The sequence below is a fragment of the Agelaius phoeniceus genome, chromosome Z (genome assembly GCF_051311805.1).
Source record: "Agelaius phoeniceus isolate bAgePho1 chromosome Z, bAgePho1.hap1, whole genome shotgun sequence".
Classification (NCBI taxonomy): Eukaryota; Metazoa; Chordata; class Aves; order Passeriformes; family Icteridae; genus Agelaius; species Agelaius phoeniceus.
The window spans coordinates 31,621,459-31,647,506 of NC_135303.1; the positions used below are offsets into that span (position 1 = coordinate 31,621,459).

General features: G+C 40.5%; 1 protein-coding gene across 6 annotated transcripts in view; it reads left to right on the forward strand.

The window, feature by feature from the left end:
* SEMA6A (semaphorin 6A) overlaps nucleotides 1-26,048 on the forward strand; it is a 118,493-nt gene that overhangs the window by 32,449 nt on the left and 59,996 nt on the right. For all 6 annotated transcript variants that reach the window (XM_054652605.2, XM_077171168.1, XM_077171169.1 and 3 more), the window contains exons 2-3: nucleotides 18,371-18,508; nucleotides 20,872-20,989. In XM_054652605.2, coding sequence (XP_054508580.2) covers nucleotides 18,409-18,508; nucleotides 20,872-20,989 — 218 coding nt within the window. In that variant the 5' untranslated portion in view covers nucleotides 18,371-18,408. The remainder of the gene's footprint in view (nucleotides 1-18,370; nucleotides 18,509-20,871; nucleotides 20,990-26,048) is intronic.

The following is a 26,048-nucleotide window of genomic DNA, read 5'->3' on the forward strand; positions in this document are numbered from 1 at the left end:
ATTTTTTTGCTTTCTTCCACTTGCTAATCATTTATCTCCCTCCATGCCCAGATTCCATAACAGCTCTTCCTCCTTAACCTGCTCCACCTGCCTGAACTTCCTGATTCTAATTCTCTCAGTCTTTGTTCTCTTCTTCTCAGTGCCTGTACTCAGATCTGCTTCCTTTTTCCCCCCACTTTGCTCTTGCTCTCCTCCTTTCCTTTTTTGTGTTCTTTTATCCACCACATGTAAACAGAACTGTACTTTCAGCCACTTCTATTCTTCAGTGTGGGGAATCTTTGTACAAAACTGAGAGTAGGATTTCATCTCAAGTGTAAAATATGTTTTGGATGTTGTTGTAGTGATTCATGCCTCATTCTCACTCACACTGGGCCTGCTTCTAATGTTTGGCTAGGAGTCCTTACAAATCCCTGGCACTGGAGATATAGGGTATTGTTTCTTCCACCCTTGGATGTTACTGGATCAGGATTGCCTTGAAGGCATTATAATATGAGAAAATACTAAGGCAGCAACCACACAGCAGCAGGGTGTGAGGAGACACAGCCAGCATCAGTACAAAGGAGTTTTGGGACACTGCATCATCTTTTTGCATTTACATAATGTGTTCGAGTACATTCCAAGCCCTCTGTGTCAGTCTTCACAGTCAGTTTCCTCAGGGCCTAAAACACAGCTCCTGTAGGAGCACAGCTTGAATGTTATCTCTCACCGTACCTATCAGTTGATACTACACTGGCTCTTACAAATGCCGTAATACCTGCTTCTGCAACTGCTCCCCATAGTGAAGTCAATGGGATTTCTACAGGCAGAATGAATGCCAAACTCCACTACTTTGGACTGTAAAAGCTTCCCAGGAGTAAGGAGCACATCTCTCTGTGTCTGTACAGTGCCAAGCACACAGCTGGTGCTCAATGAATAATATATGTATGGGCTTGATAGGAGTGACTGTTCATCTAGTGCAGCAGAGGTAAAGCATCTTTTTGTACCAAGAGGCAATGCTACAAAATGCTCCCTTTTACTGGTGCATTTTATAATTTGGGCTTTAAATGGTGAAAGTATATTAGCCAGCTAGTTCAGGGGGAGCTCATTTACACCTCCTTCACACAACATGTCCCATGTTTCAAATGACAGGAAGGATAGCTAGTTCTCTACAGCTGAATGCGTAGTGATTAAACTGTCTGGGCACCAGCAGTAGGAAGCCATTGAACAGATCATTATTAAGACGCCTATAATTACAGAGTCAAAGCAGCCCCTTGCAGCACTCTGGTAATCTGCCTTGAAAACTGGAGTCACAAAGGCATATCTCCTTTTTATGTTGAGGCCCAAGCTGTGTAAAGTAACTGCAGATTTTTATGTTGCATCACTCATGTCTTAAGCTGTTACTGCTTCTGCCTGCACTTTGGGGGCTGGTCTGGACAAGGGGATCTAGGGTGGAAATAAATGCTGAGTAAAGAGCTACTGAAAAAAAAGAAGTATAGCTATGACACCTCCACAAGAGCTCTCATGGTATTGCTTTAGTCATTAGCTGAGTGGATACTTGAGCTTAATCAGTATCAAAGGGACATACACAAAGTCATCTATTTCATTAAGCTAATTTGCATTACTCGCCTTACCGAGAATCAAATTTTCATGTATTGTCCATCTTGCTGTCAGCAAAATAAGGGGAGGGGGAGGAGTAAGCAACAAGCAATGCAAGCCTGAGGTCTGGTGGTGTTTCTTCCTTTTTTCAGATACCTGCTAGTCTCTCAGGAGCCTTCATTGCTTTCAGATACCAAAAATACAGACTAGTAGGCTTTATAAAGTTTAATTTTAGTAACTCCTACCTAGAAATGAAACTTCCAGAGCTTTACCAAGTGCGAGATCCTTGAAGCAGTGCATAGTTAGGCTTTTATTTGCTGCTGTTTTTGAAGAAGAAGTAAGGTAAGTGTTGGTTTGGGAGGAGGTGATGAGAGTAGTTAGCTAAAAAAGGACCTTTAGCCTTCTCTGGTCCCCAAGAGACATCAGTGAAGTGTTTTGCGTGAAGCTTCACACAACACTGCAGTCCCCAGGGATTTGCTGCTGCCATTTATATTGTGCCGGATCTGGCTGTGGCTTTAGTAGAAAGCTGTAATGTGCTGAGATGGCTGTTCTTGTTCTTCTGTTTTGTCCCTGGTGTTTATTACACTCTCTTCCTTCAGTACTGATTTTTTGTCTTTCTTTCTCTTTCTTTCTTTCTTTCTTTCTTTCTTTCTTTCTTTCTTTCTTTCTTTCTTTCTTTCTTTCTTTCTTTCTTTCTTTCTTTCTTTCTTTCTTTCTTTCTTTCTTTCTTTCTTTCTTTCTTTCTTTCTTTCTTTCTTTCTCTTTCTTTCTTTCTTTCTTTCTTTCTTTCTTTCTTTCTTTCTTTCTTTCTTTCTTTCTTTCTTTCTTTCTTTCTTTCTTTCTTTCTTTCTTTCTTTCTTTCTTTCTTTCTTTCTTTCTTTCTTTCTTTCTTTCTTTCTTTCTTTCTTTCTTTCTTTCTTTCTTTCTTTCTTTCTTTCTTTCTTTCTTTCTTTCTTTCTTTCTTTCTTTCTTTCTTTCCTCTCTCTCTTTCTCTCTTTCTTTTTCGTTTCCTTCCTTCCTTCCTTCCTTCCTTCCTTCCTTCCTTCCTTCCTTCCTTCCTTCCTTCCTTCCTTCCTTCCTTCCTTCCTTCCTTCCTTCCTTCCTTCCTTCCTTCCTTCCTTCCTTCCTTCCTTCCTTCCTTCCTTCCTTCCTTCCTTCCTTCCTTCCTTCCTTCCTTCCTTCCTTCCTTCCTTCCTTCCTTCCTTCCTTCCTTCCTTCCTTCCTTCCTTCCTTCCTTCCTTCCTTCCTTCCTTCCTTCCTTCCTTCCTTCCTTCCTTCCTTCCTTCCTTCCTTCCTTCCTTCTCTTTCTTTCTTCTTTCTCACTCTCTTTCTCTCTCTTTCTCCCTTTCTTTCTGAGAAGTAATGTTTGCTATCATCCTTCTCATTACACTGGAATTTAAACTTAATTGCTGTTGAGTGAAACTGTATTCTTTTAGTTGTATAATCTGGTAACTGGACAATAAACCTTCCATTTGTCCAAGAGGTTGTGATTGAAGTTTCCTTTTAAATGTGAATTTGTTGTGATGATTAGATTATTCTGTTTAAACCCAGATGTTTGAGTCTAGAAATCAAACATAATTTAACTTGATTGATTAGACAGAATGATGGAAGTATTTCATAAGAGAATTTAAATATGTGGGGCATCATTCTTCTTGGTATTGAAGCAGGACTGAAGGGTTAATTCTGTAGTCTGTTCCCAGATCCTGCACAAGGTTTCCCAACAGTATTTCTAAAATTTGCTGATTAGGAAAAAGATTCAGCAACAACTCTTTTGTTATTTGTGTGACTTTTGTAGATATAACTAGAAAAAATGTCTCTTTTACAGACCAGTTGGTAATGATGGAAAAACTAAAAAAAAAATATTCATGATTTTGAATTGAATATTTTCAGTGAGATGAATCACCATGTTTGTGCCCCTTGAAGTGCACTACTGTGCTCCAGAGCTGTGTCCTCGCCAAAACTGCAAGCAACAGCTCCTCTATCTTGGGGAATGCATCCCATCTGTGTGCATGTGTGCATGATTTGGTTTTTAAGGACTTGGTACTGGGCTGGAGGTCAGCACTTGCATGCGTTCATTTGAGCCCAAATTGTTGATATGAGAAGTTTGGGGTGTTGGAAGATAGTTATGGATGCTGTAATGCTGTAGAAACACTGTCAGTATTTTTGCAGTTTAGTAACTGCTTAGAGAAGAAATGGGGCCAAAGAAATTTGAATCAGGAGAATTGCAATTGTGAACAGCTTTTCTGTAATTTTTTTTTAATCTCCTTTATCCACACACATGTGTGTTGTCTATGTGGACAACTTCTCAGGACAAGGCCTTTTTTAATAAAAATTGCACAGCACCTAGCATTCCTTAAATAAAACACAAATTGAGGAAAGAATAACAAAGGAGCTCCAGTACAGTAATATCTGCTGATGGTGTTCCTTTTTTCTCTCTGTTGGTAGCACTGTTTTAGTCCCAAGCCGTATTTTGCTGTATGGGTTGTAGCCAAAACTTTAGTTTTTCAACAAGGTCAGATAGAAAGTAATTCAAAGTCCTATAGTTTATAGGAGGGTCCAGCCAGCAATAGAAATTACAACACTGACCGGGCTATCTAGTGCACAGTTTTGTTCAGCTGATGCAGGACATTGCTTGGCTGTAGATGTGTGATGGGTTAATGACAAAGTAGCAATCAATAATCAAATTGGTATTGTAGGAAATTATCAATTACTCCATCAATTGTATAGACAGATCTATTTGCAGAGTCAAAAAGAAAAAAATCTAAGAAGGAAAGGCATAAGTTGGCTTGCTGGTGAAACAGCCCAAAGGAGAGTTTTCTAATCCTTGCATTGCAAACTGTGCTACCTCAGATGCCATATCTGGTTTTGCTAATTAGAGCTGCTTTATTTCAGGCTTGTCATAAAAGACAGCATACCTTTTGTCTGTGTTTGCATTATAAATACCTTGAAAGCAGCATATTGGAAATGACAGGTTTTTTTCAGTTTGCATGTGGGGGTTCACACAGTCTAATCCTACTTGAGAACTGGGCAGGAGGACCCTACAAGGGGTGCATGGCTTAGAATTTTTGTCCTAATATGTTTGACCTTGTGTATTTCTGTGCCTGCAGAGCAAGAGAAGAGATTGAAGTATAAGTTGTGCTGAAAAGATTTCTGTCCTCATTTTCATTTCCAGTCAGGCAAAATTCTTCTGGATGACAGTGTCCTGCCCCTGGGGAACACACAGCAGGGCAAGGCACTTTGTTCCAGGTTGAGTAGAACAGTTATCTTTGGCAGGAGGGAAAGGAGGGTGCCCAGCTCTGCTGACTGAGAAAGAGCATGGGAGTTTATCTGCCTTCATGAAAGAAAAAGAAAGAATATGCCTGATAGACTCCAGGAAGAAGGAGTTTGCTCTCCATCTTCTTCATTGTCCAGCACCTGTGAGAAAGCAACCACATCTCTCTATCCTGTTGGGGTTTTTTTTGTTTGTTTTTTTTTTAATATAATACCTGCCTTCAGTGCTTACCAATATTCAGCTAAGAGAAACTAAGTCACAAGTCAGCTTAATTAAAATGTACATTAAAAGATATATTCCAAATTTAGTCATCCTTTGAACATAAAGTGCTAGTTTTTTATTTATGGGAAGCACAAGCAATCTACTTTAAGCTGTCCAAAAAAGGAGGGAAGATACAATCTGTCCCCATGAGCCTGCAACAGAAATAATGCTCTCAGCTTTTGGGGAATGTAAGGGTGTGTGTGAAGAAGGAGAGTAATCTGTTCCTGTATTAGGAAAGCCAAATCTGCTCCTGTGTGAGGAAAGCCAAGTCCTTCTACGAGAAAGAGAGACACCCCACATGTCAGTGCTGAGAAGGGAAGAGATTGTGGGGAGCTCCTTGAGATTCAGAAAGGAAGCATACAAGCATTCTTCACAGACTTTATCGTGGAGGCATCATAGTTTTCAGTCTCACAAACCAGTCCCATTCATTGTAAAAGTACTTTATTGTGGAGCATTGGCAGTTTGTGACTTCATCTTGCTAGTCAAGAGGTTTGTGTTGCCCCTCCTGTCTATGTGCTCCTCCAAGCAGATCTGTGCAGCTTGTTTCTGCCTGCCTGGGACTGTAAGTAATACTTTTAGGATCCCAGGGGAAAAAAGGCATGGTAGTTTTCTGACAGAAAAAAATTGTTTTCTTGCTCTACAGGGGGCGTGATGTTATGGTAGGCATTGCTATATAATGAAGTAAATTGTCAATAAACTCACATCTTTTTTCCTCTGTGCATTGAACATGTGAGAACACACTCAATATTCATGTGTTGGGGTCTTTAAAATATCTTTTCTTTGGCATGTTCTCAGAGTTTGTTCTGTGGCAGGACTTTTTCTGACTTCCCATGCAGAAAGTATAGCTTGCTGGTAAGTGAACTAAGTAAAGGTCTTTCTCCTTTCTCAAAGTTTTGTCAAAGCATTTAGAAGCTCTGGTCTGACACATCAAGGTACCTCTATGGCTGATGCCTTGGAAAAGCTGATGCTTACAAATCTGAGGTGTAAGCTAACAGGGTCCTTCAGAGCTTCCAGAAAAGATTTTGTAGGTTAAGTGCTTTTTTTCAAAGATACATTTTTCCATCAGAAGAGGGGAAGTGCCTGAAAATGTATTCTTCAGATCTCTTTGTTGCAGCAAGTCGTTGAGAGAAGACTTCCCAAAAATCTATTATTATTGAGCTATCATAGTACAACTTTTTGGCATTATTGATGATGTTCAGGATACAAGAAGTTATGAATATGTATGGTCATAGACACTGCAAAATTGACTTTTTCATAAGTGTATGTTGAATAGAGGGGCACTTGTGCAAAGAATCTCTTATACTTCAAGCTGGTGTAGTGATGTTCACCACAGAAAAATAATTATATTTTGGATTACTCACAGGAAAATGTTAACAAAAAGAAATACAGTAGAACATGATCAAGACTATCTCCTTTGCTTTCTTTAAGAGAGCAAGAATGCAAACCAAAAGAAAAATTTCTTATTTTAAAAGATTAAATATAACCTCAAGTTCCACAGGGAATTTGGATGTCATTATTTCCATTTCCTAACATTAGATGGGAGACTTTGCCCAAAACCCATGTAAAGTTAGCAGAATTTAACTGAGTCCTCATGCAAGTATGTGTACCTTTATGTGAAAGCAAAAGTGTTAAATATATGTAATTCTCTATAACTGGAAGGCTTATAAATAGGTAAAGCAACCACATGCGTGAACTGATGCAGATGGTACAAGCTGTAAAGCAGCTACAGGTCATTCTGAAGTCCAGTGGGAGTCAGTGCTCCACAATCTAGCAGATGTCAGTGTCAGCACTTTCACTGGCATAAACAAAAACAAGGCAATGCCCTTTAGTTGTAAGTGCTGTGTGACTGTGCTGCGAGCTGGAGAGCCACTGCTCTGTGACTGTGCAGGGGAGCACAGCCTGAAAGGCATAGGTCATGCTTGTGGGCATGGGGGGGAAGACAATTTTGAGTCCAGCTGAGAACATTGCACCTCAATGCCTACCAGGATCTCCTTAGACTTTTTCTAGTGACTTCAGCACAGCCCGTGCATACAGCCTTAAGTCTCATTCAAAGGTAATTTGATTCTGTGGGCTAATGTTTTTTGTGCATTTTTTCCTTCTAAATGCTGGCAGGAACTTGGGTCTTGGCTGTAGATCAGCTCCTGGCAGCTGATCAGTTCAATGTCCACATTATGGAGGCCAGCCTACAGTCAGTGGAAACCCTCTCTGCAGTATTTGATATAAATCACATAAGCAGCAGAACTGCAGAGTAAGAAATAACAGCAATGGTTCATCAGCTATGCAGTCATCCTCCTTGTTTCTGCACAGGAATTTCGGTTCTGTTGATCAAGCCAGGAAGGATTCCTTTGGGTTAAAAAACCACCTGGCAGACTTGTTAAAAACCTTAACTGTGTGTTACTACTCATGAAGCAGTTTTTCTAAATTCACTTAGATGCAGTCAGCTAATGAATCATTGCTTTTCCTGTGTCACCCACCATTACAGGCTGAAGGTGCAGGGTGTGGGGGAGGAGGAGGTTTGGGAACAGGTCCTTGGTTGTCTGAGAAAGCCTTGGTATTTTGGTTAGAGTCAAACTTTCATCAGTCAATGCCAGAGCAAGGGTCCTCCCATCCTGATACTGATGGATGTTATTTCATTGCTGGGGTGATCCTAGAAATCTGTCTGTTACACAGACAGTAGGTTTTTTCAGCTCCAGAAAATTATCTGGATTATTAGAAGTGTTGCAGTTTCAGTTTCAGTCATTAGCCGAGCGCTGGTGCAGTGAAAATGACTTCTCTTCCTGTATCTCTCATTATTCGTTGTTGGAACCTGAATGCATGCAATCATTCCTAAAATAGCCATAGGAAGCACAAGCAATATAGAAACATCTTTGTCTTGCTTCAGGGCTTTGGGCTGCATAGCTGAGCCTGCCCTAGTGTGGGACCTGGAAACAGCCTGCAGTCTCATCTGTGTCTGACAGTCTGGATTGTCCTTTGCAAAACCCTGCACGTGGTACCGAAAAGGCAGAGGTTATTTCCCGGAGAAGAAGAGAATGACTTTGCCTCGCTCTAGCAGTGAGCCGAAGAATGGATTAGAGGCTTCTCCTATCTGCAAGGAAGCTCATCCATCATGCCCCATTCAGGCAGTCATACTCAGTGGGCTTGTTCTCTCTTGCTACACTGAACCTTTTTCTCCATAGCTTGTCCAAAGAAGCAAAGCAAATAATAACAGAGCTACTGCTTTTGTAACTTGTACTACAGGCATTTGTCAATGCTGCTTTGACTTCCTTTTCTATGCTGCTCTAATTCCCTCACGCTGCGCTAAGAAGCAGGTGTGAACAAATGTGTAAGGATGCTTGTATTCTTCAGTATGTGGGTGAATATGTGTCAGTAGTGTATTTCTGTGGTGCAGGGACTCAGCTTACTCTAACTATAATCTCTTTTCTTGCTTTTCCTGACGCATGCCACCTCAATTTCAAGTTTGCCCATGCAATCACATCAGATATTTGAGGTTTCCTCTGAATAATAGACCCTCAGTAATTAAAATTATCTCAAACTATTCTATTAGTTACAGGAATTGTGATTTTTATATTCAGAGGTTTATTGATTATATCTGCATTTAGAATTTTCCCTTAAAATACAGTGAATTACAGTAATTAACCTTATGCCCAGGTTAACATACAGTACATTTGTCTCAGCACTATCCTGGAAATAGTATATTTCTTAGGATCTGTTGACTTCTTGCTATGTCTTCTATCTTCTTCATAACTGTGAAGTGGTAGAATGAAGACGAAAGTGGAAAACATATCATGTTGGCATATTGAGGTGATCTCTTTACTCAAAGGGCATTTTTGAAGATAGGGTACTTTCTAGTATTAACTTTTCCATAAAGATGCCTGGATTTTATGTGATATAAAATTTGGGAATTTACTGGACATGAATCTAGACAGAACAAAGCTCAGAGTCCTCCACTTGCAACTAGCAATTATTAGCAAGCTGCAGGTGCTACAGTGAACAATTGTTGTAAGCATTGTGCTCATCTCAGAGGAAAAGCAAACTACATAGATTTTCTGTCTCAGATTTATTTTATTCTTTTAAAGCTTCTGAAAGTACCAGCGAAAAACATTGGCAATGAAAACTAATCATGAAATATAGAGATCTATGAAATAGGTCTAAAGTTTTAACAGGAAAACCTTTTCTGTGATGTGAACTTTTGAACTTTGGGTGAATATCTGTCACTGTATGGACACACAGAAGTGGATGCTTGTCTGAAGGAGAGACATTTCAGAGGTGGTGCTGAGAGGCAATGTTCTCAGTTAATTTTTTTGTTTTCTCTAGTACTCAGAGTCTTCTGTTTTTTCCTTCTACCTGTGTCTATCCACAGCTCTTTTAATATTTTCCCTTAGGGACTACATTTGTTTTGTGGACATCCTTCATTTTTGAACATTTTGCATTTTTGTACTAGTCTATTTCATGCTTTTCTCTCATACTTTTCTGTAAGGTATAGAAAAACTTGACATAACTAATTCATAAACAAATTAGGGGCTAAAATTAGAAATACGTATAGAAAATTCTTTTCTTATCTGAATTTTTTTTTTTTTATCTATGAGGCTCAAAAATAATTTTTCTCGAAGACGTTACCAGGTTTCCAGAGGAAAAACCTTTCCCTTTTTTCTGCCTGTCATAACTCAAATTGCTTGTCCACACTGTGTCCTTGTGCTGAACATCCCTTCCCAGAATATGATGCTGAGGTTTGGCCTGAGTTCTCCTGCCATGACTAAACTGTTGCAGTGTGGAGCAATTGGTGCACTCTGCAGTGGTGGCTGTCACTTTCAGGCAGTGTGTTGTCCACTGCTGGAGTTATTATAAATGGTAATGTTTTTGAAGCATTTGAAGTGCTACAATAGATTTCATTCATGTTTTTGGTAGGTATTTAGTTTAATGTGGTGTAAAACCACTTCATGACAAAGCTGATTGATTGCCATTTGAAAAAACAAGCTGACAAGATTTGCTATTTCTCTCCAAGGCAGGTTAATGAGTTGATTTTTGTGTAAATGGATTTAGGGGCAGAACTGGCCAAATTGCACAACAGCTAAGCAATGTGCTCTGGTTAACAGCTGACTTAAATGGGATGATTTGCATTTTCTACTGTTTCATCACATAAAAACATGGACACTTCAATTTCAAGTGAATTGGACAAATGTCCTGAAGAATACGGCTGGGGCTCATATTTAAGTGCTTGATGCTTCTTGCATTAACAAAAAACAAAGGAGAGTTTATTTGTGATTACACCAAGCTTTAAACGTGGGGATATCATGAAAGTTTAAGTTGGAAGGAGCCTTAAGGATTGTCTACTTTCAACACCCTTGCAAGGACACCTTCTGCTAGACCAGGTTGCTGAAAGGAACATCCAGCCTGACACTGAGCAGTTCCAGCAATGAAACCTCCACAATTTCTTTGGGCAACTTATTCCAGCACCCTCCTAGTCTGAAGCTGTTTCCCCTTGTCCTATCTCTGCATGCCCTTGCAATGTTCATGTGGCAGTTGAGACAATGCCTGCTGGGCCATGTCTAACTTCTAATCAGTGACATTTGTAAATGTTGTTGCGAAAATGTACCAAACTTGGTGTTTTACCTTTGCTGTCCAAAATGAGAAGAAAACAAAGGAAGGACACATTTTTCTCCCATTACGTCTTCAGGTCACCTGCAGCCAGAAAATTTTTATTCCATTTATCAGATGAGGGAAGAGAAGGTCAGTTGACTGGCACTGATATTTCCCAGGCAAAATGAATGTTGGAGAGAGTAATGGTGTTGCTGGTAGTGTAGCTGTTTTCTATTAAGCATGCCGAGATGAAACAGCAAAGTATATATTAGAGATGGTGTTCTCTCCTTTCAAAAGGCAGTGATTGCTACATTTAGCTCTCAAATCAATTCAGAATTTGACAGAGTTTTGCTGAAGTCCCGCAAATAATCAATAGAACTATTTTTATCTCTTAAATGAGTGAGACTTTTAAAAATAAGAAAGACATCTTTGTAATGACTGACCAAGCTGTTGCAGAGTTAGGACTATTGCTCTATATGATTGGGGGTGTTGAGTGAAAGAAGTTATTTAGGCATTACCTTTGTTCCATTCTGCAGGTTTATAGCCCCAAAATAAAATTGCAAATGTTTCTGGCAGTCATCCTCCAGGCACAGATGGCTTTCCTCCCAGTTTTGGCAAGCCTGAATTTGGTATAAAACTGAGCAATTATTAGAAAGTGAAATATTGCATGATATAATATCACTACCACCACCATCAACATCATGACAAATGGAGCATTTGTTATTTCAGAGCCATGTGAGAGAGCTAATGCCACTGCATTGCCCCTTCCTCTAAAACCTGTACCTGTGATGCACAGATAGATGCATCTTGCTAGAGCAGATGCTTTAGCAAGGAGCTGTGGACATTTTCTCATTTGCGTTGGCTCTATATTTCAATGCAAATATCACTGAACAGGTGGCTGATGAGGCCCCTGTGGACTGTTTACAGTAAAGGTTACAACCAAAATCAATAGGCCTGAGATGCTTCTAATTCCATCTGGGAGAAGTTCATCTTCCTTCTGACTGTTTCCCCTCTGAACAGCAGCATCCCATTAACACTGCAGTCATCAGAGATGTCTCACTCAGGTCAGAAGAGGGTTTCTTCTGGTGAGGCCTCCATTTGTTCTTTGTGTTTTCTTTTTGGGCTGCAATGGGGGGAGAAGCAATGTGGATCTGGACAGGACAGGTTGCCAGCATTAAGCATGCTGAGTTTTGCCTACTGACTTGACACCTGCTACTCCCATTTGACAGGCTGAGGCTCATCACTGCTGCCCGGGGGTTGTCCAGATCTTTTCAGTTTATCGCTTACTGAGGCAGGAGGCAGTGATGCCACGTATCATTGGTGACATTATTGTGCAAGGTATGGCCTTGTAAAGGTGCATATGAGGGAAGAGAAAAGTTGGTATAGACTCAGGTTTGCATAAACCTGAACAAAAAAAAGCAATTACCCCTGAAACTTGCATGAAAACTTAGTGTTTGGGCATAAATTTTATTTTAGATGCATTTTTGCAAGTCTTTGTGAGAAAATCTGCATGGCTCGTGTATCTTTGTTTCATTAAACTAGTAATGAAGTTCGTATTATTCTTTTTAATGAAGGTAGGTACTGTTGCTTACTATATGAGGCAAAATTGCTCTTATTGGTGTCTTTCCCTTGGGCCTGATTGTCATGCCTGGCATGAGGCCCACAGCAGCTGGGCAGTGAGTAAGCAGTTCTGAATCCAATTAAAATGCTAGTAAAGCATGTATAACAGAGGGCACCCATGCAGTCCTCTTATAGTCAGGGAGAACTTTTTGATACACACAAATGAGAGAGAGTGGTGCTTCATACATGTAATTTAGGGTTCCACAGTGTTACCAGACAGGCGCAGGCGTCCCTTGGGCACTACCTCTCTCCCCTCACCAGTGTTCAGGAGCAACCCCTTGTTACCATGAGATCTGAAGGAGTACAGGGGATTACCCCAATGTCTTCATGCTCCAGTCTCTCTGGCAAAAGTGCCAGCTACCTGGAGTGCAAGAGTGCTTTTTTGGCCACGTGAAATGTATGGCCAGCTGTAGAGACAACAGGAGCAGAACAGGAGAGGAAAGATGAATGGTGGCTGCATCATCAGTCACAAAAAGATGTTGGAAGTTGGTAGTGATGATGGGCATGGAGCTGGCATTGAGTCTCTGTAGCCACCTGCACCACATTCAGGTGACTGAGCAGCAATTGGTAGAGAAAGGACAGCATGCTGCAAAAACTGTCCATCCCAGGCACTGCCCTGCCATTGCCAATTCAGTTGCAGTGTCTGGCACTCCATGCTGTGTCTTGCTGATAGCCACTTGTGTCTCATCTCTCCTGGGCTTCCCAAGCACCCGCTGAGCTTCTGTTCACTCACATCTGTCTGATCCCCTTGGCACCACTCAGACCAGGCATTTTGCATGAGCCCTTCTGCTGCCTGGTGCAGCCATGCGAGGTGCCTGAGCAGCAGCTAACACACCACACAGGCAGGCATAGACAAAAGATGCTCTCCTGAACGGCTCTGCTGGTGCCAGCCTAACTTTCCTCATTCTCTGGGAGCTGCAGCCTTCAGGTTGTATTCCTCTCTTTTGTTTTTATTGTTGCATTATTCCTAATTCCTTCCTCTGACTTGCACGTAACTCTTGTCTCTCACTTTCTAGAAACTGTGAATTTAAAAGGGTAAATAGCAGTGACAGTGTTTTCCACTCAGAGATTTCTAAAGGAAAATTAGCCGAATTTAAATTTAGCCAAGGGTCTTGAAGGATGTTTGCCAATATCTCATGGCAAATCTGTACCATAGCAGACAGCAGCAGGCAGGTTGGTCAGCTGGTTTCTGTGCTCTGCCTTCAGCATGGCAAGGCATGGCTGTGTAGATTGATACATGCCCTATATGTGAAGGCAGAGCTCGCTCTGTGAGTCTCTTTTGATGAGATACTGGAGTAGGACTTGGGCTCCTAAATCACCTGTGTGCCTTTAAAGTTCTTACCACAGAAGAATCTCCAATCTTTTAACCTCTGTTATGAAACTCAAATCAGTTTCTTCCCTGCTTTTTAATGGTTCTTTTGCTTTTGCTGGTTATGATTCTAAGGGCTATTTGCTGAGTACTTCCAGGACCAGTTCATGTAGGCTGCTGCTTTCCCTGTTGTGCATTTTTCCTTATGCAGTAATTCAAATTCATCTGGCTTTACTTTTTAGTTTCCTCAGTGTTTGGTTAAATGTTGTTTCTTCTTGCTATCTTTTTGAAGAATAAATTATTTCTACATATTTGTAGAAATGAAAGAGTTTGTTGAAGACAGTCACGGGTTTTTAGGGCCAGTAGGTTTTCTGGCCTTGCTTCATGCATGACACAGACCAAAGAATTTTGTCCGGTGATTCTCACATTAATCTTAACAATTTGTGGATCGAAGTGCAGCTGTTGTGTATGAACACAACCCATCATGGTAGAAAGAAGTTTTGTAATAAATGAATATAACAAGATCTATTCATTATAGAGCAGTCTTACTGTGCCATGGGAAAATTCTGACATGGTTGCATACTTCGATTTTTCTTGAAGTTATGCTGGGATTAGCTGAATGAATAGTGAGGTTGAAGCAACAAGATGGGAGGTTTTCTAACATGGAGGAGCACCCCTTTCATTAGAGATGTGCCTTTGCAGTCAGTGCTGTTGCTGTTGAATACGTTCTCAGGGTCAAATCTGCTCTCACACTTTTATGGAGCTTACCAGGAAGTTCTCTTTTCCATTCAGATTTTTCATTGGATTGTGTAACCCTTCTGGAACAAGCAAGCTGTAGATAAAATAACTGCCTACTAGGATATTGTGGCAGGAGCCACGTAATTCTTTCCTTAGCCAAGTAGATATTCTGCATGCATTTCCATGCAAACTGTTGTAAATGCTAAAAATATCAGACAGCAAAAAGTTTCTTGGCTTCAGAAACTCCTTCATGCCAACAGCATGAATTTTACAAAAGTAAATGATTCTCTGTCAAACTTGTATATGTGGGTGATTGTGTATATGTACACGTATATGTATATTTACATGTATGTGTATACATAGGCTTTGACTAAGTAAAAATAATAGTAATAGCAACTATCTTGTACTAGTATTCAAACATCCTACTTAGAAGTGATTCATCTCCTGGCTGAAATGTACAAACAGCGAAACCTATTCCCTTTCAGAAGGCAAAACTTTGATTTCTATATATATTAAGAGATCATGTGGTTTGTTTATACATAATATACTACAATAAAAAGAAGGGAACACATAAGTGGCCACAACAAGATGTCTTACACAGGTATTTGAAACATCAGCTTCAGAAAGAATAATCAGAGCACCAATGTATCTTCCAAAACATTCATATATTCTTTGGTTTAGGAAAGCACAAAGCAAATTATTTGTGGGTTTTTTAGAAGCTTGGAAGAAACCTAATCTACTTGCCAATTCAATGGCTGCAAGTCACTGGATTGGACATAGGCGATAAAACATTCCCTTAAATATTTGTAGGGCTGTATTTTAATAGCATACTTGATAAGAAAAGACCTCCAAGGTTCACTCTTGTCATCAGTAGCTCCCTTCAACAAGTTACAGTGTTTTGAACCAGGAGAACTGGAGTTCTCAGACCCAGTTCTCTCTCAACCACTATGGCTTAATGCAGGCCAGATTGAATTGCAGTTCAGATCTCTGCATGAAATGTGGAGAGCTCTTCATTGATATTTATTTTGATAAATTAAATAAACTTTTATTTTGAAACAGTGCTGGACTCACTTGGCATCACTGTCTAGCTACTCATCTTCATCAGACACTGTGTTCACAAGCACTTTTGAACAAAAGTAGTTTCAGCACAGTTGCAAGTGAGAACATTTGCATCAATCCCAGGGGCCCAACTACAGTGAAAATTGTCCTAAAAATAGGTGTGACCTTCTTGAATCAGCACTTTTCTGAAATTCCACTAAAACAGTATGGCTTTTCTGCCATTGTAAGAACTGCTAAAGTGACAATATGTTTTAATAATTACCTCTGGAAAAAAGCTGCCTTTGGATGCAATTTAGTCCTCCTTAGTGCTAATTTATTGGCACAGACACTGATACATGTGTAGTACACTTGAATTATTGACATGTCAAAGCAGATATTTTGCATGCACATTTTGTGAATTTGAACGACTATGTTGGCATCAGAGCAACATAGAGAGAATTAAGCTTTTTTCCTCTCTTCTCCCTCTTTTCTTCCCCAGAAAATACTCTTAAGAAGGAGGGAGAATTTCATATAAACCTATCAATTTATGTCAGTTCATTTGTCAGTTTGGTTTTTTTCCCAGGTAAAAGAAAGCAGATCTGGCCCAATAGCATGTGCATGAAATCACAAAGTATGCATGCTGGGCCTTGTTCATTTTCCTGGAAGCTGTCTCCCACACAGATGTACATGGAGCAGTACACAAGCCTGAATGAGAATTAGAGGCTGATGGTGCAGAATCACCGATGGGACAAGTTTTTCAGGCTCTAAAGGGGAGTGGCAGAGCTGTGTCTGCAGTACTGTGGTGCTTTCCTCACAGCACACACGTTGTTAGATAGAGGATTTTGTGATGATAGGGAGTAACAGAATGCAGCTATTCTTATGCTCCAGAGTCTCACTGTAAACCAAGTGGTTTGGATTGTTAGCCTGCAGCCTGATACTGTAGATTAATACAGTGTAAGTGGAAGAATTCTTCCCATTAAACTGTTTTTCCCCATGTACATTTCAGAAAAGATTTGTACATTGGATTGTAACAATTTCAAAGAGAAAATAATTTCAATCAATTTGTGCAGTAAGAAATTTCATTTTGCTATTTTGCTGTGTACTTACAAGGGCAAAATTCTTAACTCAGCAAACTGACATGTTGAAAAATTGCATAGAGATAAAGGAATTAGCCCCTTTAATGTGTATGTATTGCTTTTAATTATAACCTTTAGAGGGAAGCTGTTTTTCCAAGCCTGCTATTTACTTCTGCTGCTTTTTCCTCTTTCTGCATTCCAAAGGGCCCCAAATGACAACAAATAGAAAGAAACAGGTTCTACCCCAGAGAGCTAACAGTCAAGAGAAAATGTAAGAGGTGACTAGAAAGACAAATGGAGGAAATGCATAAACAAAGTGTCTGCAGGCAGATATATCTGCGTCAGGAATCATACAGAGCTATTGGCTTAACCAGTGCTAGATGGAAATACTTCTATTGGGGCTTGTATGTACCATCTTTTAGTATATATTCTCTTATAAGTTATAATAGACCTACAGTGTCTGCATTGTATTGCATTTATTCTTCCTATTTTTATCCTTCACCATCTATCTGAAACTTTGTTCAGTTGTCAGTCACAGCCTTACACTATTTTTTTTTCCTATTCCTGGCCTAACTTGGTCTCTCAGTTATTTTGTTAATAGAAATAGAGAATCAGCCAAAATTCCAATTTTTGTGTTGAAATAAAAATAGACTAACACAGAGAGTGTAATAAATCAGCACTCCTTATGGACTGTATTACCCTGCAACAGATCCCCCACTCCAAACCATTTATAGCAACTGAAATTTTATTTGAAAGCAAATATCTGATGAGGCAAATTAATTATTATGACACTTTTCTATTGGTTAAAAAATGAGGAATCCAACGTTTAAGACTTGCTAATGCTTTTTTTGGCATCAAGAAAGGAGACACAGGTATCTACTATTAAATAGTGCTGCAGAAGAGCAAGTTAGCACTTTGTTTGCCAAATTAAGTTTCAAAGACTATGTAGGTTATGAAATTTGACTTTCTGCCCATAAATCTTGAATGACTGACAGACCACTGTAAAATAGCTTTGTTCAAAAGGAATCTTTGGCAGGCAGCATCAAAGGTTTGAAACTCTGGAAGGGATGAAAAGAAAACCCCACTTTTGCACTGATTTCCCGTACAGATCAATGTCTCTGTGAAATTTGCCTGGGAATTATGAAGTATTTACTGTATTATGTGCTGGTTTTTTTCACTGTATCCAAAAGCCCCAGTGGTTCCTTTTATCTTAAAGATTTAGGGATATTTTTGTACATGAAATCTGAACGAATGAATGAATGCATCAGTGGAACACAGGGAAAAAAATTTGCTGGATTTAGACAGTTTTTTTCTTCCCTATTTTATCACAAGTTGGAGTATTGGTTTTACGACACATAAATTTATGGGTACATATTTTTATGGTAAAGCCCAATGACATGTTCTGAATGCTCCATCAAGCTCTTTCAGTTTCTTCACTTGATTCACAACTCTACAGGGTATGAATCAGTCCTGTAGTATAACTCTTAATCTCTTTTTAACCAGAATAATGTAGTGTGAGGGTTTTTTTTTTATTTATGGTGTGTGTCATCATGTCGACATCTAATTATGTAAACCAGAGAAGGGGAAAATAAAATATTTCTTGGAAAACTCTTGTCAGCCGTCCATCAGTGCAGGAGATGAAGCATCTTTATTACATATAAGCTTCAGAGGCAGAAAATTTTTTGTAACACACAGGTCCATAAGTCTATCCTCAAGCAAGATGTGGCTCTGCTAGGGCAAGAGCTGAAGAATAATTGGCTTTGCAGGGTAGTTTCTGCTTAGAAACACGGCATGCCTCCTCAGGTGGAGTGAGAGGCCTGAGGAGAAAAGCTTCCTCTACTTTCCCAGACTCTTCAAAGCTCTGATCCACCTGAAGGTACTTAAACTCTTGTTTGTCTTCCACAGGGTGAAGTGAAGAAGTGAAGCCTCACAGCTGAACTACTATGAGGTCAGAAGCCTTGCTGCTATATTTCACACTGCTACACTTTGCTGGGGCTGGTTTCCCAGAAGATTCTGAGCCTATCAGTATTTCGCATGGCAACTGTAAGTATAAGGGGCCAGAGGACCACATGCAGTACTGATCAGGGGAATTCAAATCAACACTACTTAAATACAGTTGCAGTGGATAAAGTTGTTTTTTCTTGATTTCTCCCATATCAGCCAATTTACATCCTCAGGTACTAACGTAGGAATATGACTTTTTCACATGGTCTTATTATTTGTTAATCTAATACAAATAATTGGACTTCTTAACGCTCAAATGGATTCTGTTTGAGCATTAGGCATTTTTTTCCTAAGACGGAACTGAAGAAACTAAAAACTAAATCAAGACAAAGAATCTTGTATGACAGAAGGTCCTTTCTTACCAGTAGAGATTGGCAAACTCTCCAAAATCTAGTGTAACACCAGCAGCTGCAAACTGAGATCTGCTGGCTAAACAGGTGGAGAGCTTTCTGTGTATCTTACAGTGGACATCAGGCTTGAATTATCTGATTCTTTCACATTTGCCTCATCTCAATTGTGATAATGGCAATGAAAATTCTTCAAAGTCCCAAAGTTTCAGATGTTTATAAGGAAGCCTTTAGCATCTGGGCCCCTAAAAGTACGCCAGGGAGTAGCAAGTCAGCCAAGAGCAGGCTTGTGTTGAATTCTTTTTTTGTTCAGGAATTTGGTTTTTAAATTGTCCATGTTCACTGTGGTTTGCAAGGTCTTGGTACCCAAAAACTTGTCTGTCCTGTGTAACATTATTCTGAAAGACAAGACTCCAGGGCACACCTGATGTGCTGCAAGTGCTGATAGATTTCTGAGGTACAACAACAGGGAAGAACTGCTCTGAAGCAACCACAGGTGAAACATAGCTAGTGTGGCCATTTCAGCACCAACATTTTCATCCTCCAGAAGGGCAGTGCTAATCATTCCTAGAAATATTTGCCATACTTGATGTTTTTAGAGAAATAGAACATGGGAGGATTTTTACGCTGCAGCATGGCATGCTGAAGTGGACATGAATGTCCTTAGTTTGTTCTAGATCCATGAGTTACAGAGGAAACACTACTGTGTAGAAAACAGCCTGACAATAAAACTGGGCATTTTGCATGTAGGACATGATCAGAAGGATTAACCTTCTGAATGTAAATCCTGCCTGGTGTCTTAATTTATTTCTTAAAGAGTTCTCAGCACCTGGTTTGGTGAGAAGTTCCTTTTTCTATCCAGTTTTATCACCAGACTTTGTGTCACATGACACTTTGAGGTCCTTTGCTGAAGCCGTGCTGTGAGCCAATACTTTGACCAAGCTTAACAGGCACAACGCTTTTAGAAGACAATAGCTGAAAATGCTAAAGCAGCAGATGAGTTTCTGAAGAAATAGACTCCCCCAAAGAGCTGCAGTTTCTGGGAAGGCATTTAATGGGGAAAAACCATAGCTAGATGCTAGTCAGCTCAGTATAACATTCACTTGCAGCAGGTCTGCCGTAATAGTGCTCATCAGAGGATTATCCTTCTCCTGTCTTCTGTCATTTTATTTACTTAATTAGCTCCTTGTTTCTGTACCTAGATGTCATGATTATATGATACACATGAATGTGAAGTGGCCCTTGATCAGAAGTGTTCGCTGTTGTTAGCTTGTACACCCATCCGAGGAGCAGTGGAACACCCTGTGTGTGCTGAGTTCTCACCCAAAAAAAAATGGGAATGGACAATAAATACTCTTGCTGACTCATAGAACTGGAGGGGGGGAAGCTGACCTGTTGATAGCAGAAGCTCAGCATGGGGATTCCAATTAGTATTGCTGCCCAGTTGCCAGAAGGATTGGAATATCAGATTGGTTGCCAAAATAATGTGCAGTGACTTTCACTTCATAAAGTTCAAGTGGTGATTTCTCACCATTTCTCAGAAAACCCTGCAGCTGTTCTGTGACAGCAGTCAAGTCCTGTAGAAAACCCAGGGAACTGGCAGTTTGAACCAACAAGAGCCAAGCCTTTTGCTTTAGCCACTACCAGTCCAGTCATTGAGTTGATTGATTGGCCACTGTGGAACAGCTTCATCCTGATAGACATGCTTTAGCAGCCAGGAGCAAGCATTTAAGCTCTGCAAACAATGAAAGAAAAACTGCAAGAAAGTGCCATGTACCTGTGTGCCAAGAGCTCCAGAACAGCTTTATGCTTAAAACAATTCACAGTTTTTGTCTTCTACAAAGGTGGTGACTTTCTCCTTTGCAGTTGCAGACACTGTAACCTTGAAGAACTCTCCAGCTCTCTGTGCTCATGCCTTCCAGCCCCTGTCTGTGCTTCCAGGGCAGAACAGAAACCATGGGTTTTGGCTATAGCTGGGCCCCATGATGATTCATGTTAGCACCATTTCAGTTTGTTATTCTCTTCTGATCTTGTTGATTTTTCTCCTTTCCACAGACACAAGACAGTATCCGGTGTTTGTGGGTCACAAACCAGGGCGGAACACCACGCAGAGGCACCGGCTGGACATCCAGCTTGTCATGGTCATGAACAGGACACTCTACGTTGCTGCTAGGTCAGTAGCCTCCTGCTTCAGCACTCCTCTCTGCTTTAAGAGGAGCAAGGAGAACACAAGGAATATTCTGAGCTCTTCTCTGACAGACACATTATTTTTAGGATTGTCTTGCACTCAGAGAGAGCTTTGCAGCCTGTTAGTAAGACATATTAGAATCGTTGCTAGATGATCAACTAAAGTTTTGCAATGTGTTACACCTGTGTTTTAGGGCTACATGCCTCTGCCTTCCTCTGAGACCTGCAAGAGGGAAGTTGCCAGAAATATAATTTAGTTCCATGGAGAAGCAATTCCACCCTCATTATTTTATTCCAGTTGTGCTCACCAATAATGACAAATTTTAGAGAATATTTCTTCTGTGCACAGGTGTATTTTTTGATAAGAATTATTAGAATGAAATTTTGCTGATTTAGGCATGTTTTTGGTATCTTAAGACAAAGAAAAAGAACTGAACATGCTCCCTCAAGCACTTAATTGAATTAAGTGTCTTGACTTTTTTTTGGAGAGCTATACCGTGCAGACATGAGCACGTTTTTTATAAAAGTTGCACATGAGCTGCCTATTTAGTTTGCCTAGCTCAGCTTGCACTGTCAGCCTCAGTGGGCCTACACTCATCAGACAGTTGCCAACCTTACAGAGATACAATATTAATACTTCACATCCCTACCTGTTGTTAGCAAAGAAGATTGACGATCTTAGAGTGGGAATTACACGAGAGATGCACAATGAGTGCAAGATGGGTCCAGATTAGCAAGGCTGGGTGGTCCAGATTTGCAAGGGTGGGTAGTCCAGTTTAGGAGCTCTTGGAGCCAGATGCTGTTTGGGACCTCCCTGCAAGTTGCCTCTCAAGTAGTACTTGTTTCCTTCCTGTTTTCTGGTCCTCCATTGCAAAAACACACACCTTTCTGCATGTGTCACATAAAACCAGGCTGTTGTTGCAGATGGGAGAAGTGGTGGGTGGGATGGCCAAGAGTGAAGGGGAACAGCTGCTGAACAGGCAGCCTCTCACCACCAGCCCTGTCTGCAAAGCCCTTGGCAGCCTCTGGGAGCTGCCTGCCTTTCTTCTCAAACAGCCACTCCCCATCTCCTGGGTGGTCGGATGTGTCCTGTGGGGAAAGCTGCCTGTCCATCTCTGTGCAGCACCACAAAATTGGTAATTGCATTACACCAGCACGGTCACTGAGTGACACTTTCAGAGTCATGTCCCTGGCTGCTGGAAGAACACACTTGTTCCATTACCCAGCCATAGCAGCTGCTCTGGCTAATTGCAGCTTCCCAGGCTCCTTGCATACCCCTTGCTGCATGGGGTCCAGGTGGCAGAACTCAGGGCTCTCACAGCAAGACCTTGCATCAAGTCCAGGCAGAGAGCACGTATCCTTCCACAGGAGCTGCTGTGATGGTGGTCACAGGGCACAAGGAGAGATCAGCCCCGTGGCAAGTGGCAAAGCCCTGTGCTTTGTCTGAGTTCTGAGATTGGTATTTTTGCTGTTTTTAGTGGGATATAGAGTGGGGCAGGACTGAGGGTTGAATAGGTTTGAAAGGTGGTGGCAGGATTTCCTCCTTTTCATGACTGAGCTCCCTTTGCTTTCCTCATTTGTTTTCCTTTAAATTAGGAAATTATTTGCAGTGAGGTGGTGGTAAATCCTCTTTGCAGATTTTGCTTTGCTGTTTTCATAGTTTGTTCCCAGACTGAGATTGACGCAGTTAGACTGTTTCAGTGCCCAAGTAACTGGCTTTAGAGCAGGAAAACCTGGAGAAAACTTTTGGGATATGAAACAGTTTTGAGATGTGTGCACAAATTATATGAAGAATGCTAATATTTGGGAGATAACATGTACTAGTATGTGAATAGGCATTCTTCCTCATTTGTATTAAACAACTTGCTACAATGAGAGTGCTTATATAGTCCTAGGATCTTGTGACCTATAAAAAGAATAAAGACCTGATCTGCTTTGTACTTGCACAGGCATGAAAAAAATCTTCTTACACTTTTTTTCCTTTGGTAACTCAAAAGCTCTTTGAATATTCTTCCCCCCCTCCATGTTACCGAATAAAGTCCTTCCTGGGCTGACAAGACTATGTGATACAAGTTGAAATTCAGAGATAATTTTTATCTTCAAGTAACAAACTTCAGAAAATGAGTCATCCTTCAGTATCTAGTGTGGATGAAAGTTTGTAATTCAAATACTGCATTTCCTTCAAAGGCAGTAGTAAATCTAGAGATTGGAAGCAAATTTGTACACAAGCAAATGTGTTTGCCAAAGAGTTTTGTAACAAGATTCATTGAAAACTGTAGCTAAATAAATCTTTGAACTATTATATGAGATATTGCTTTCATGCTTTTTTTATGCATTGAAATACAGCAATCCTAAGTTTATATTTTATCCAATTATCTGAAAAACAATCAAAACAAATGGTTAAATAGTGAGCATTTTTATTTTAGCACTGTTTTGTTTAGGTTGGGGAGTTTTTTTGTTTGCTTGCTTTGGAAAAATCCTGTGTTGACTTTTGCGGACAGTTGCAGCCCACCAGAAAGGCTAACTCAGATTTGAGAACTGCTTACATTTTATTAATGATCAACTGGCATAGAACAAAATTTCTGTCAGTCCCACTGCTTATTTTGTCGTATGGGATACACAACTCCTGTATTAGCTATTACCAAATAAAGTTTTGTGTCACTTCACAAAGGCATTATTTCATGTTATCAGACAGAAATACACAGCCAACATAAATTAGAATAACTCAGTCAAAGGCCATTAAGCTTTACTCTCTGAACAGGCTTGCTAAGGACTGGCTCTGTCATCTTTTTTCTCGTGGGAAGGGTAGTCCCTCCTCATCTCTCTCTCACTGGCCCACACCCAGGCACACACATCCTTTTCTAAGTTTGCTGTGTCTCCTCCTCCCATTGTCTCATGCAGTGGCAGCTTTTGTTCACATTATCTGCCACTCCTCCTGTGTGTGTGTGTGAACCAAACAGGCATGGAGCAGGGTATGGGATGGCTCCCTCCTCCTTTGCAGTTACGTGTTTCCAAACCATGCTCCGAGTGCCAAGGGTCGTGCACAGCCAGTGGCATTATTTAAATTCCCTTCCTCAACAAGATTATGCCATGGCAACAGAACTCAGTTCTGCTGACTGGAGGTGGGAAAAACGGAAGCTCTAGGATTAAGTAAATTTGTGTTAGAATAACTTAATTAGCAGTAAACTGTACACATACCACAGCTAGTAGAAAGTAGGAGTTGGGCAGCAGTGGGAAAAGGAGAATGAGGAAAATCCCACGTTTTCTGTGATTAGGGAGCCCTCCCCCAAATTTGACAGCTCTTTTGCTGTCTACTGACACTGTCAGCAACTGTGCTTCATTTGTGGCTTGAGAAAAAGATATGTAATTTTCCTGATGCTAACCTTCTTTCCAACAATTTCATAACTTAGCATTGGAGTTTCATTTGAACTGTTCCTTGAATCAGATAGTAAGTCCTCTAAAGACTGTTTTATTGAGGTGGAACTAAACAACTCAGCTCTTTCTGAGTACCACTGCTGTATTTTCTAATTGTCTTGTTGAAAATGAAAAAATTGTAACCTCTGGAAAATGAGGCTGATGAATAAAATCAAGAGCTGTGCTGGAAGAAGGGTTTTAGAGGTCCACCCGCACCTCATTTGCAATTCAAGAGATTTTTATCCCCCACTTTTATATAGCAGGAGCGACAGCAATAAAGAGTAATGCACATAAAAAGGGAACCATGACGTAATCTATTTAGCTGATACTGTGCTAATAGGTCATTTTATTCCACAACCAACCCTGACCACTGCTCTGTCACTGAAGTCAGGCAAATAATAAATCGAAGTATTAAACCAATCTTGTAAGTAAATGACAGCTCTGGTTTTAGAGTCTGGAGGAGAAGAAACCCATCAGCTCCTCAATTTGGCATCTTACAAAGAAAACAGCCTCAAGCTCCATAGGAGAAAAATTTTCAAAGCTGGTTCCCTACCACAACACTGCGTCTTTTCTTCACCTGAGAGAAGTGTTGTTTATTTCTCATGTAGCAGTATTCTGTGTTTTCCTTAGTTAAAGGCAAGACTAGCACTGTTTCCCAAAACTCAATAAATATGAAGCTAACCTTGAGAACAGCGATTTCTAAAATGGAAAGAGCCTGTGTTCTGCATTCAGCAGACCCTCCAATGCTGTGGGTCAAACTTCAGCTGCACAGCTTTCTGCATCTTGAAAATATTCAATTTTATTTCAAGGAAAAATGAGATCTCAGTCCCAATTTAATGTGCTGGTTACTACAACTTTGTGGATTGGTGGTTTTTTTCAACTTCTGGGTTCTATACAGACCTGTCCTTTTTCTCTGTTTACACAGAAGAGAATGTCTAAATATATCTCCTTACCTATTAGCTGTTTCTATTTCCTCCTCCTAAGAACAGATTGGCAGCTAATTGTCGAGGGGGACGGGTTCTCGGGGAAAATAGGAAAGTAATTGTAAGGAAAGAAGAGTGAACTTTTTTTCAGAGAAATATTTTACAGTTTAGTTTGGCCTGCAGCTTGTGAAGAAAAGAATAATTTCTGGGAATAGTTTTGTGCCTTTTTTCTACCATATTGTCAATCAAATTGTAACAGGGAAGGGAAGGGAAGGGAAGGGAAGGGAAGGGAAGGGAAGGGAAGGGAAGGGAAGGGAAGGGAAGGGAAGGGAAGGGAAGGGAAGGGAAGGGAAGGGAAGGGAAGGGAAGGGAAGGGAAGGGAAGGGAAGGGAAGGGAAGGGAAGGGAAGGGAAGGGAAGGGAAGGGAAGGGAAGGGAAGGGAAGGGAAGGGAAGGGAAGGGAAGGACTTTTTAACCTTAAATGTCTCTATATGCCACAGTGACATCTAGCCCAGGAATCTGGCAAATGGTGCCTAAAAGCTATTGTGGCTGATTTCAGGAAACAGAAACACATCTGCATGCTACATTGTGGCATCCTGGTGTAGGACTGAAAGAGCAGAAATCTCTCAAGTCTTATCTACTTTCCCAAATCTCATTTGTTCAAATAATTGCTTTTGGGAAAGAATCTTACTTTGAAGTTTTGTAGCAC